This window comes from Passer domesticus, chromosome 16, assembly GCF_036417665.1.
Source record: "Passer domesticus isolate bPasDom1 chromosome 16, bPasDom1.hap1, whole genome shotgun sequence".
NCBI lineage: Eukaryota > Metazoa > Chordata > Aves > Passeriformes > Passeridae > Passer > Passer domesticus.
The window spans coordinates 10,737,668-10,751,705 of NC_087489.1; the positions used below are offsets into that span (position 1 = coordinate 10,737,668).

At 46.8% G+C, this 14,038-nt stretch overlaps 1 protein-coding gene across 1 annotated transcript; it reads left to right on the forward strand.

Moving 5' to 3' along the window:
* The first annotated feature begins 4,678 nt into the window (after positions 1-4,678).
* On the forward strand, positions 4,679-8,860 carry HRH3 (histamine receptor H3). Its single transcript, XM_064391670.1, has 3 exons — positions 4,679-4,921; positions 5,182-5,348; positions 6,194-8,860. The coding sequence occupies exons 1-3, from the start codon at positions 4,708-4,710 to the stop codon at positions 7,064-7,066; spliced, it is 1,254 nt and encodes a 417-aa protein (XP_064247740.1). The 5' UTR covers positions 4,679-4,707; the 3' UTR covers positions 7,067-8,860.
* Positions 8,861-14,038: the final 5,178 nt, after the last annotated feature.

Here is a 14,038-nt window from a genome sequence, read left to right on the forward strand (position 1 = left end):
GACCCGAAGTTTTATCAAGTCTGATGGGGTGCAGAGGAGCCCACTGTGCCACAGCTTGCACCACAGCCCAGAGAAACCCAGCTCATTTCTCTACAGCTGCTCTGTTTTCCACCTGCCTGGGAACAGAACCGGCTTTGATTAGCAATGTTTTAGTCCTTCCCAAATCTCTTTTTGTCGCTTCTAACCCACACTGCTTGCTGCCATTAAGAGTATTAGAAACATAGGCCAGCCTTGCCTCTTAAACCACTGCCTGATGGAGTACCAAATTTAATGGATACCTTTTCAACAGAGCTTTAACATTCACTCCTCCATGTGGCAAAATGCTTCCAGCATGGTTGGTAGCAGCTGCACACGGATTTCACATCTTCATATTCAGACCCTGCTGTCTCTCTCTGCAAACATCTATCGGTCTGAGCAGCAGATGCCAGCTCAGTCCAGGCTGACAGATGTAGGATGACTTCTGGTTTCATTCCCCACTGTGCTCTGAAATTCTCATTTTGAAATGCAACACTGAACTGGCCTTGACACGAGTCAGGTGTTAACTCTGATCAGACAGTTACTTCATTACTAATGGCATTACTCATCCTGCTCTGCATTGTTTTCCTCCCCCAGAGTCGTTAAACTCAGCATTTCCCTGCTCACAAAAGTGCTGCTAGATTGAACAAGGATAAAAATGTGACTTTTTGTGGTGACAAGGTGATTTGTAATTTTAAGGAGCTCGTTCCCAAGTAGCCAAAAGCAGTCATGGCAGTTTGAGACAGGTCCAACTATGGAAAGTCTCCCTGTAGTAAAGGATGCATTTTTTAACACTTTGGGAGTTTGGATTTGCAGGTTACAGCTGGGAATGGAGAGAAAGAGCAAAGGAAGGAGAGGAAAGAAGGAAGGAAAATAAAGAAGTGAAAAGGTACAGGACATGTTTTGAGTGCAGATGGGACAATTCCCCTCCAGAATCTGTGATCCTTCTCAGGGACATGGTGGCTTTGTGCCATTTGCAGCTCTCAGCACTTTTTGCTTTGGGAGTGGAGATGTCAGCTCCTCCCACCTTTCTGAAAGCTGGCTCACAGGTTATTTGCTAACATTTTCAAGGATTATTCTGGTCATCATTGTCTTTGTTTGACATCAAACTCACTCAATTTTGTCCCTTGCAGAATGGTAAGGAAGAGACCTCCTGCCAGCAGCAGAAGCTGTTTTGACACCTGTCTGAGCTGGATGAAGCACAGCCACTGACTGATTTCATCGTGTCCCAGCCAGGTCTGGATGGCCACGCTGGTTTTCAGTCCTAATAGCTCCCCAAGCTTTGACAGACAAGTTGTCGTTGGGTTTGTTTTTAAGAGAAATGTATATCAGAGTGGCATTTCGCTGCAAAGGCATCTCCAGCATGAGAAATGTTCCTCTGGCATTTTCTGTGTCCTACTCATTGGTGCTACATGTGAAATATTTATACTGAGGGTTTGTGCTGTATCTTGGGGGTCTGGCAAAGCAGGAGCTGAAGGGCTCCTTGAAGATTCTGCCTTCAGCCAATCTGGAATCTCTTTTCTCTGCCACACTGCCCTTCTCTTCACCCATGTGTGCTGGTAACTTGTGAGGGGATCTCAAAAAAGGGAATTTTCCAAACAGAATAAACATGTCCCACGATGAAAGGCAGAAGAAAAGGAAATAAAACAAAGGTTTCATAGTGACAGATACTTGTGTGAATGCCAGAGGACTTTCAACCCTCATCAGTAAAGACATGAACACAAAGAGATTTCTTAATAATCTATTTCTTTAAAGTTTGTTTCAGAGACAAACTGGCTCCATGGGACAGAAGTAAGCAATGGAAAAACTACAACTTGTGCATATCCTGCTAGTCCTAGGTTTATAGAGAGCTATCTGTGGGCAAGATGGTGCAGACAAGAGAAGATTTTTGACTGTGAGGGCTGTCTGGAGGGCAGCTGGAACAGGTTGTCTGGAGGGGTTTTGGAGTCTTCATTCCTGGAGATATTCAAACCCCAACCAGAAAAAGCCCTGGGCAACCTGCTGTATCTGACCCTGCTTCAGCAGAGGAGCTGGCCTAGAAAATCTCAAGGGGTCTCTTCCAGCCTGAGCCACCCTGTGATCTGCCACCCCCAGCTCCTGCTGCTCAGGAACAACCTCAGAACAAGCAGGAATGAGGCTCAGGAGAGCTTGGAGCTGAGCTGCAGCTCAGAGCATCCAGAAAGGCTCCACTGTGCAGATCCACAGGGACGGAGCAGTGCTCAGGAGATGTCCCTGCCCATGGCCTGATGCAGGGTGGTCAGAACACCCTATGTGAACTTATGTAAGCACCTGTGAGCTCATGGGTACCTACCCATGGCATGTGTGCTGTGTCAGCCAGGTCCAGACGTGAGCTGTCAGACCATCTGCTTGCATGTCTGAGTGTGCTCTGCTTCAACGACAGGCTGTGTGATTTTTTTTCCTGAAATATATTAGAAATACACTGTCCTGTCTGCTGAAGCAAGAGAGAAACATCAGGATCAGGAAACCTGTAATCCGAGCTCTATCACCTCTTATTTATGTAACATCCCTAGAAATTTACTCTGGATAAACAATGACTGTGATTTGTCCACATTGTATTGTATCACTTTATAAATTATCTTAGGTACAAAGTGGGGGGTTTGTTTTCTATCCAAATGGTGAAAATTCTGAGTAATGGCTGACAAACAACCAACTGCTCCTAGGGATGGGAGCTGCACAGCACACACCCCATCGTTTGGAATTTGTAAACATTATAATGAACACTAATGCTTGACTGAGTAGCTGGCGAGTACAAAAGACAACGGATCACGAGCAGCCACACGGTGAAAGTGGTTTGGGGGTTCGTTAAACATTATGGGCGTCACAAAAAAAAATAATTAAAAATAAATAAATAAATAAATAAAAATTTTTAAATAACAAAAAAAATTAAATAAAAAAAACCAAAACAAACAAACAAACAAAAAAAACCCAACTCCCATCACATCTGTGGTGATCGGTATGAAATTCTCGTCCTCTCAGCTGGGCTGGGGTGCAATCCCGGCCCGGGGGTGGGGGGTTCGGTCTGATCCCCTCGGGCAGGGCACACACCGAGCTCCCCAAGCCGGGAGCTCCGGCACCGCATCCCCAGCGCTCCACGGGCGCACAGTGACATCCTCTGTCGGGATGCGGCAGCAGCCGAGCCTCAGCCACCCACGGAGAGACAGTCTTGGGGACACTGGTGTCCCCGAGGAGGGACACACGTGCCAGCAGCTGCCGGCTCGCTGTGAGCACGGCTGGGGGATGCGAGCCCGGCTCTGAGCGCGGAGCCAGCGCGCTGCCCCAGCGCCGGGCGCTGTAAGGGACAGGGTGAGGCTGGCTCCTGCTGAGGGCATCCTTTAGTGGGTACCACAACGGCCACACCCTGCGGGAGGGCTGAGAAGTGTTCTCGCTTCTCACTGCCGCCTGCAAGCGATTTTCAGCGATTGCAGAGCTCTCGCAGCAGGAGCAGCCGCCGCCGGCAGGACAGCGGCTGTGGCGGCGTGTTTGAGGAGGAATTCGGGGAGGCTGTAGTAGTTCCTGAGGTGAAAATAGCTTTTGGAGCAATCAGAAGGTGGCAAACCCCCTGGGCCTTAACTACAGGCTCGTTTCTGGGTTTGCACAGTTTTCTTGCTTTGTTATGTTCTCTCAGTTTCTCGAATTCCCCAGACAGAAGGGTGCCTGCTCAGGGTCTCCAGCCTGTACCCTCCTCTGTTTTGCTCTGCACATCCCTGTGCTCTTCTCCAGAGGTGCGATAGCAGAACTGATCCTGCCCCTGTGACAATGCCTGTGGGGACGTTTCCTCTCCTGCCGCCTGGAGCAGGCACCGTGCACAGGGTTTGTACAGGGGTAACTGCAGAATCACCAGCTGAAACAAGTCCTCAGACAGAAGTTATTCTCTTTAGCTGTGAAGGGTGAACAAGTGGTGGAAGAAGGAAGAGTTAGTCACCTTCTTGGAGCTGGGGATGGGGCCCCAAGGACTCCCGGGTTTGCAGACCAAGAATTGCCTGCACCCCAGCAGCTTTACCTCTTCCCCTGCTGCCCATGATGAGCAGAGGTAGGCTCATCACCCTCTGTGTTCCACCTGCCCAGGGAGCCCTCCTGGCTGATTAAAAGGCAGATGAAGTTCTGACCTCAGTTCTGTTCATTAAGGCACAGACACCACGGCAGGAGCAATAAACTCAGGATGGACACTGGAGAGATGCAGGAATGTTGCTGTGCAGCATGCAAGGATGCTCTGGGAGAATACAAGAATGTTTCTGAGTTGAGAGGGGAAAGAGGAATGTAGAGACGTTCTAGGGAGTGGCAAGGATTCTTCGAGGTAATGCAGTGATGCTCCAGGGTTGAGAAGGGAAGGGAAATGGGAGAAGATGCTCTGGATGGGATCAGGGATGCTCCGGGGTAAGGCAAGGATGCTACCAGGTTGAGAGGGGAATGTGTGGATCCTCAGGGACGCCCTGGAGGAATGAAGGGATGCTCTGAGCAGTACAAAGATGCTCCCGGGTAATAAGTACATGGCAATGCTCAGGGCTGCTCTCATGGGATGCAGACACGCTCGGGCGGATTTAGGGATGCTCTGGGAGTCTCGGGGCTGCTCGGGGGGTACGCGAGGGTGCGGGGGGCCGGAGCGGGGGGCGGGACGGGCGGGGCGGGGCGGGGCAGCGGCCCCGCGGCGGCGGCGCGGCGGGAGCGGCGGGCATGGAGAGCGGCGGGGCGCTGAACGGCTCCGCCGCCGCCGCCGGGCGCTTCGCGGCCGCGGGCACGGCGGCGCTGGGCGCGCTGATGGCCCTGCTCATCGCCGTCACCGTGGCGGGCAACGCGCTGGTGATGCTGGCCTTCGTGGCGGACTCCAGCCTGCGCACCCAGAGCAACTTCTTCCTCCTCAACCTGGCCATCTCGGATTTCCTCGTAGGTAAAGTGCTGCCGGCACGGCACCGGCACGGCACGGCACGGCACGGCACGGCACGGCACGGCACGGCACGGCACGGCACGGCAGCAGCTCGGCGGCGGGGCGGGCAGCGCGCCCGGGGCTCCGCCGGCCCGGCTGCTCCCCGTCCTGCCCCGACACCCTCCCGCAATCCCCGGTCCCCTCCCGTTCCCCCCGGCCCGACCCAGCCGGTCCCCCCCGGGGCAGAGCCCGGCTCTCCCCCGGAACGGACCCTCCGCTTGCAGGTGCCTTCTGCATCCCCCTCTACGTGCCCTATGTGCTGACGGGGAGATGGATCTTCGGGAGAAGCCTCTGCAAACTCTGGCTGGTGGTTGATTACTTGCTGTGCACCTCTTCGGTCTTCAACATCGTGCTGATTAGCTACGACAGGTTCCTGTCGGTGACAAGAGCGGTGAGTCCTGTCATGGCAGCTGAGAGGGACATAACTCTCCTCCTGCTTTATTCTCCAGGTTGTCTGCAATTCTTAAAAAGTTCTTTCAATCCTCCAGAAATTATGAATCTTTCAGCCTGGAAGGCAATAATCATCCACAAATGCATAATTCAGCTGTGGTTTCAGATTAGTATTCCTGGCATAATTAAATCACTTAAGGCTCAGTCCCCGTTGTGCAGGTGTTCCCTTCCCAGGTGACAGGATGGTGGTGTACAAGCAAGCCAGCCAGGGTAGCAGACTTTAAACTAGCAACAGCTTATTATCCCCAGGACAAACAAGTGGATTGCAGTCAGACTCTCAGCTTCATGGCAGTAGATTGCACTGCCAGCTTTGGCAGGGAATGTGGAGAGATCTCTGAGAGTGTGGGAGATCAAAATGCTCAGCCTTTTGCAGGAGGTAACGAGCAGCTCACAGGCAGATCTGACCCACTGCTCATTTCCTGACTACAAATACAGCACGGGTTTAGCCCAGGAGTTTGTCAAGTCCCTCTCCCTGGGACTTAGAGGGAGTAGCTGAGGACAGCTCAGGTAAGTGGTGGGTGCAGACAGCTGCCAGGCTCCAGCCAAATCAGTACATTTCCACTTAGCAGACACCATATTTTGGAGCTGTAAAATGAGTGTTCTAAATCTTCCCTGTAAGAGTGTGATTTATCTAGCAGTTGCTCCTGTTGCCTATGGCATATCAATTTGTTGGACTGCTGGGGTATTGCCTAGCAACTTTACCAGGAATGCTAATAGTCCATTTGTGAGGAGCCTCAGCCAGCTGGGGTGTGGGACTGTGTGTAAGAAAAGGCTTTCCTCTTGCAGGTCGCCTACAGAGCCCAGCAAGGCAACACCAGGCAAGCAGTGCTGAAGATGGTGATGGTGTGGGTGTTGGCATTCCTGCTCTACGGACCTGCCATTATCAGCTGGGAGTACATATCAGGCCAGAGCATCATCCCCAGTGGGGAATGCTATGCCGAGTTCTTCTACAACTGGTATTTCCTCATGACAGCCTCCACGCTGGAGTTTTTCACCCCTTTCATCAGCGTGATGTTTTTCAACCTGAGCATTTACCTGAACATCCAGAAGCGCACCAAAATGCGCCTGGACGTTTTCCACGAAGTGCACAACCAGTCCTTCACTGAAGAGGTGGAAAGGAGCCCAGAAGCAAAGCTTTCTCTGAAATGCTGTAAGTGGGAGCAGAAGGAGTCAGCTGAAACCCTCGACCTCTCTAAGATCAAAGCTCAAGCAGCAGCCTCCACTTCCAGCCTGGATGCCAAAGACCTGCTGGAAACGGAGACCTCCAGGAAACCCAAGTGTTGCAACAAAAAGAGCTGCAAAAACTCAGCCTCCGCTCTGTCCTCAGACAAACGGGTGAAGATCGTGTCCCAGAGCACGACCCAACGCTTCAGGCTCTCCAGGGACAAGAAAGTGGCCAAGTCACTGGCAATCATTGTGGGCATTTTTGGGATTTGCTGGGCACCGTACACTCTCCTGATGATCATCCGCGCTGGCTGCCACGGCCAGTGCATCTCTGAGTTCTGGTATGAGACTTCTTTTTGGCTGCTGTGGATCAACTCAGCTGTCAACCCTGTCCTATACCCTCTCTGCCACTCCAGCTTCAGAAGGGCTTTTATTAAACTCCTTTGCCCCAAGAAGCTGAAGATTCAGCCTCACTATGCCCTTCAGAACTACTGAAGGTGAAGCCAGCCCAGTGTGAGGATGAGAAAAGCCTTGGTTTACTTCTGCTGTACTGGTGTGGGACTGGAGCTTGTTTCCTTGGAAGAACGCAGGAGCAGTGGTGTGGAGGAGGTGAGGAAGGCAGAAGAGAGCCCACTATTAACTTATTTTAGTTCATCAACATCAAAATCCCACCGCAGAGAAGGATAAAGGTGTTTATTGACATAACCACGGGTAGTGAAATCTGTGCCCGCCACTTGCAGGTGCCACAAAAGAGCTCTGCTGCCACCTAGTCAGCCTGAGCAGCACCAGCATTTTGCTCCAATAAACTGAAAACTGGAAAGAAAAAGCTAATAAAAATAAATATCTGGCTTAAACTACTCTGCTAAACTACAGCTTAGCTGTTGGCAGACCTGATCTTCCTCATAAATGGGAGAGTTTTTCCTCACACCTATTACACTTAGATGATGACACAGAAAGAAAAGAACAAATCTCAGAAGGAAAACATCTAATTTATCATTTTTGTTACAGAAGCTGCAGCCATAATCTGGTCCCTGTTTCATGGGGTGCAATAGATGTCCCTTCCACACCCCAGGAAGGGACAGATCTCTGCCCTAAGGAGTTTACAGCCAGGCTCTGAGGCACTGAGCATCGTGCTGTTGGCATTGCTTGATCCCTCCCTGCTTCAAAACTGCTCTGATTTCCTCTGCCAGTGCTCCCGTGGGAGTGCTTCCCTCCTGGCCAGAGCCATGCAGCAGGAACCAGCCCTGGAAGGGCCCTGGAAAAGGATTCTGTGCCCATGTGAAAGGTGCCAGCACAGCTCTCCACAGACTCCATCCTGACAACCCAAAGACATCTTCAAACATCTTCTGCAGGATCTTAAAGATACTCTTCTGGCACTGTGTTAGGGAATGACAAGCTCAGATAGAAGCAAATCTTGTGGTTTTTTTTTTTTTATGTTCCTTTTTAAAATGTTCCTTTCAGACCTCTTCAATTTTTCAAGAACTCTTGCATTCTTTCTTTTAAAATACCTCACTTCATTGGAGACCTGGCTTGGGTTGATTCAATCAACACAAGCATCAATTCTTTTACTGTCTAATTAAACATTTTTTTTTTAGAGCTGTCAACTAATTACACAGATAGAGCACAAGATTCAAGAGACCAGGGCTCTAGCTTTGGTCTTACCATAAAATCCTGGTCATTTTACTCTGCCTCCCATCTCGTGCTTCATCACAGTTGCCCATTTGTTCTGCAACCTCTTTGGGCACAGAGGCAGTATGACCAAAAAGCAGATGAATTCCACTGCTGGCACTGCTCAGTGATGTAGTAACACAAATCAGTAATTAGTTGCCATGGCAAATGCTCGTATTTAACAGTATTGCACAGGGAAACTCAAGATCCTAAGTCTGAAAACTACATTTACAAATAGAAACCCAAATGTTGTAAAGCAGTACCCCAAAAGCTTATGATGTTGTGATTGCCAATTACATTTTGCTGCTGCAAGCAAACTGCTTTTGGCTGCTGCTAAAAGTGAAAAGAAAATGCCATCCGACTGTATCTCAGTGATATTTGTCAAGTAGATCAGTATTGTCACCTGAAGTCAGGTTTTAAATGATGTCTTGTCTGGTGTATGTGATATTTCAGACTTGTGACAAGTTCTGTCAGTCTGTTATATATGGGTTAAAACTCACCCCTTGAAGTACATGTGCTGTGCATTGACAGGATAAATGTTGAGCCTGCTCATACCTTTCCCTGTGTCTGCTCCCTTCTGAAAACTTCAATAAAGTATTTTTACAAGAAGCTTGCTGAATATTTTATGGTGAAAAAGGTGTTGCCAGAAATGATAAAATCCAACTGGAAGCAAAACATCCATGGGTTTACCTGAGGGAGCAGATATACATGTCACAGAAAAATCAGCTCCTGAAACAGCTGAGTTTCTCTTACCTCTGGTGAGCAGGTTCCTGACAGCCCCCTGAGGGTGTGGTGAGTGCACATCACCCAATTCTCTCCAGCTTCTGGTCTTCTCCAGAGCATGTTACATGCAGCTGGGATCTGGAGAGGTTACATCAGCAATAACTCTTCCCATAACTCACAAACCTCACTGGTTTACTTAAAAATGACAAAGCCATAACGTGCCCAAGGCACCAGTTCCAGCTGTAGCTCTCTTCAGTTGTTCAACAGGAGAGCTGGAACTACTAGATCATTCATTCTGATTAAAAAAGGTGCCTGGTGTGACCCCTTCCTTTCCCAGAGGGAAGAAAAGAATACATTTCCTTGTGAGCCTTTTGCACAGTATTTTCATGGTCTCTGACCTCCATGTGAGCAGAATTATCTACACTTGGCTGAAAGTAATTTTATTCATTGTTGGATATTGCAGGGAAGATACTTGTATTCCTTCCTGAAATAAGAGCTCTTGCTTTGCCAGATAAAAAGGAAAAATAACTATTTATGCTTGGACATGGGGTCACACCTGAGCCTGGTTTTCATACTGAAAATGTTGGGAGATGCTCTGAAGTTTCAGAGTAGCTGATGACTAATTCAAATATGCTTAAAAGAGCATTTGAATTCTGCTGATTTTCAGTGTTCAGAATATAAATGTCTATATGCATTTGGAAGAGGCAGCGACTGGGGAGCTTCTAGGCATAATCCAATATGAATTATGAAAATGCAGAACCACTGGATAAGGCAGGGGTCCTTGTCATCCAGCCCAGCAAAACACCTGTGTATCATTTATTTTTAGAGGCTAAAAATTGCCTCTTTCCTATTGTCTAGTCATAAGCTAAGCAGGCAGGACCTGTTTACAACAGCCATGAAGGAAGAGTTGCTGTAATTATGAATATGATTCAAATATTTGGGGAAGCACACGGGCTTCATTTTCACAGCACATCTCCGTAGAGAATAGAAACCTGGCTAATTCCAGAGAGAAGCATGCAATTTATGCAGGGAGTGTTGGTAAACAGCATTCACACAGCTACAAGTCATGCCAGGGAGCTTTTTTGGATAAGTGACTTCCCACGGGAGCAGAGTGGAGGTGATGCCAGTTCCCCTCTCTTGGTACAAATCTCCACTCCATTAGCTCGAGGATATAAAGGCTGCCCTAACGAGGTCTGTGGTCTTTTCCTACAGCAGCATCTGCATATCAATAAACTATCAAAAAAACATTTTTTATTTTAGCACAGCTACTTTCTTTCTGTCTCTCTAAATGCTTCCTCCCTAATCACCAGTAATGAGAGATCTCTTTACACAGGCAGAGGAACTTTGCTCCACAGCCTCTCCTCCAGCCCCTCCTCAATTACCATCCCTTATTTTTTCTCTCCAACCTGCAGTTACAGAAATTGCTCCATTGTTCCACAGACATCACTGAAGCTTCATTAGCTCAAGTAGGAGGCTGGAGAAGAAGAGAGAATGCTAGGAGCTTTTGTTGAAAAACACCTGTCTGTGATAATTAATGAGATTTTCTGGGAGGGAAGGGCTTTGGAAGTAGCAAGATGTGATTATATTTTGATTTGAAAGAATGCTAATGGTTTGTAAATGACCATTCATTTTTACAGCAGAACTAGGATGGAAAGACCAGGGGTTAACATCCTTGCCAGAAAGAACTTTGACAAGATGATTTCTGTGAGGGAGGATTGATTTTTCACAACCCCATCTGCGGAGCAGTGACACCAGCACAACTTTGCAGTACAGACCTGGTCCTAAAAGAGACCTCCTGCACTCTGCAGAGCTGGTTCTGCAAATAGATGAGGCACAGTAAGGAGTGTTGTTATCTTTCCTTCTGAAGTGAGAATTGCAGACAAGAATAAAAACTCTGCGAGCTGCCCTGGATGAGTGCCACAAAAGAGAAAAGCTCTCTCAATTTCTGACACCACAAAGCCAGCCTTTCGTGGAGGATTGCACAGATGTTCCTGTGGACAGTAGGGAACTCACAGCACTTCTCAGTTCCCTTAACCTTTAAGTCTCCTCCTTTCCTCCTTAAAACAATTTTCTGTCAATATAGTTGCACTTGCAGGTTTAAGGAATTATGGGGGTTTAGAACAGCAATTAGGAATTCTGCAGGGTGAAAGGTCTTATCTATAATCCAGCACCACCATTCACTGAGATTTAAAACTATTGTTGGTATTTACTTCAACAAACCCACCACTACCTGAAGGAGGAACACTTGTGAGCACCTCAAAGGCAAAAAACCCAGCTCTGTCCCTGCACCTCCTGTTGCAAGCTCAGGAATGTCAATGACTGTTCCATCAGCACCATTTTTATTGCTAAAGGTGCACAAGCATTACTTATTTACAAGCCTTACACTTTTACTCCATCATTTTCAATGTGCTTGCACAGTGTGGGTGCAAAAGGGAGCTAATACTTCATCCAAGTACCAAACATCACAGGTAGAGCTATGTGTGCATTTCTGTGGGGGAAGAACAAGACTATTTTTCCATTTTAAAAATGCTATTACCTGATTTTTTTTTTAATGATTTAGAGGCACTAAGTGAAACATAAACTTTGGTTGGGTTGTAAAGGCTTCATGGCAAAACTGGAGTTTTCTCTATGCAAAATTTGAGTTTTCTCTATGCAGACTGGACCCACAGCTTAAACAACTGTTCATTCGTCTTGGTTTGGAAAGACAAGTGCCTGCTAAGGAAGGCAGAAGCCTCCCCTGAAATGGAAAAATGTAAACCCCTTCCCTCCAACTGCTATAAATTTGAAATTAAGGGGCTCTCAGGACAAAAATATGGGAGCAGGAATAGCACTTGTTTATTAGGGAAGAAAATTAAGGGATAAAATCAACAATGCAGTAAACTAAAACAACACTGACCAAGTCAGAACACAGCCTGACACCCTGTTGGTCAGGGTGCTGGTAGCAGTCCCATTGGAATTGTGGCTCAGCCCTTCTGGAGTGTCAGGGGTGGTTCTGCTGGAGCAGGGATCCTCTAGAAAGGTGGAGTCTTCCTCTGAAGATCCAGTGCAAGAGGCAGCAGCTGTTCCTCTGGGAAATCCAGTGGAGAAGCCGTGCTGGTGTTCCAGAATCTCAGATTCTATCCAGGTAGGAATGCTTGGCTCCTCCCTCTGGGCTCACATCTCCCAATGGGATGCTGCAGCTCTTATCAGCCATGCAGGGACATTCCACAGCCTGTTATCAGCAGGTGTACCCCCAGAGGGAGGAGGGGGTATGAAAGAGATCAGGAAAACTGCCCACTGAACAGGAGACAGCTGCCATACAGATGGCAAAGAGAACACAATCTGCTTGGCAATCCAGGACATCTTCTGAACACAGAAATGTGTCTGTGGTGTGACATTGAGTTTGGAATTATTTTTAACACAATATCCTAGGATTTAGCAGCACAATTAACACTGAAGGAAAACTGATTGCAAAGTACTTAATAATCTCATTCAAGATCTCTCTGAGCATCCACAAACAACAAGCTCTTTACTACAAGGGCAACAACAGTTCTGGCAATTTTTTTTAGCTGTTAACTCACATCTCACACACAACTTTAGCCTTTAGAAGCTGTTTATTGAAGAACAAACAATAATGGGGGTTGCATATAAACCCTTGTACACAAGGCTGCAAGTACACCCTGCAGTGTCCATGAATTGAAAACAGTTTGACAAAGCAATCACCCACCATTATGAAAATAATTTATACTTTATATTCTAAGAAGCACAACCACCATGGTTAAAACATCATTTAATGTCTCTGATACAGCTTGTATTCAAAATGTACAGGGATAAAATAATACGTGTAATACTTTTACAAAGCCTATGGTCAGTGCTAAGCTGTTATCCAAGAGCTTTCATGAAAGGAACAAGGCCTTTTGTTGCTGTTGTTAAAATTTTTAGCCAAAATGAAGGTTGCAAAAATTTTATGGAACTGTATAGGCAGAGGAATGCTGACACACAGCTAATTCCAGAGTAAGGAAAAGACTGAAGTCAAATATGACTGTCATTGGAAGAATACAGCACCAGGGCAATATAAAACCTCAGCAGAGGACCAAAATGCCAACACATCCTTCCTGAAGCTCTCACTGGGAAGAGCTTGTGCAGACAGAAGCCTGAAGAACAGTTCATCTCTGTTTCAGAGAGATAAGATCTGAAATACCTTAGATATTCCACCTCACAAGTCTCATATGCTCCTGTCCTCTACTACAAAGTGACAATATCAAAAATGAGATCATCCCTGAGAACACAGGGATTATACTGATTTCCCTTGAAAAAAAAACAGAAATCCAACTTTCATTCACTCACCTCTTGAGAGATGCTCCAGCAGTACTGAGCAAAAGCTGGGGAAATCAGGAATTTAAGGTCATTACCATTGACTCATCTTAATAACCATGCTTCCACCTCAACAAGTACTTCACTGAGAACCAGCACTATGCACCACTTCAGAAAAGTGCCTTCCAGTCACCATTTGTAAATAGGAAATATTTGTAATCAATATTAATCACTCCTAACTGTGGCATAACAAGTTATCAAATCAGAATTGCCTTCTTCACAACAAAAGAACACAGAACATAAATTTTAGTCAGCCTAATGCCACTTTTACAACAGACTCAGAAGAGGTATCTGTGTGCTGACAGAATCTACCAAATTACCTTTGAAAAACCAGGTCTATTAACTGAAAGACCAGAATGGACATAGCATTTTCTGAGAAAATCTGAACAAGTTCCTTCTTTATTCAAGCACATTTGTGGCCCTCTGCAATTATTTTCTCGATTAGTGTATGAGCACTTAGGCTTTTCTGGCATGAAAGAGGGAATATAGCTATTTTTCAGCTTGAGTATTAACTAAAAGCAAATCTTCTACTGTGCACCCATTCATCAAGTGCCCTGGTTAGCTAAATGTGATATCAGTTTTATTTCAGGCTAAATAGATTACGAAAATAACTTCTGTAGCACTAATTTAATTTAGTCTTAACATACAATTCTAGAACTGTTCTGTTGATCAGCTTCATAAGCCAGTTCAAGCCATTGAATAACAATTACAAAAATCACTATC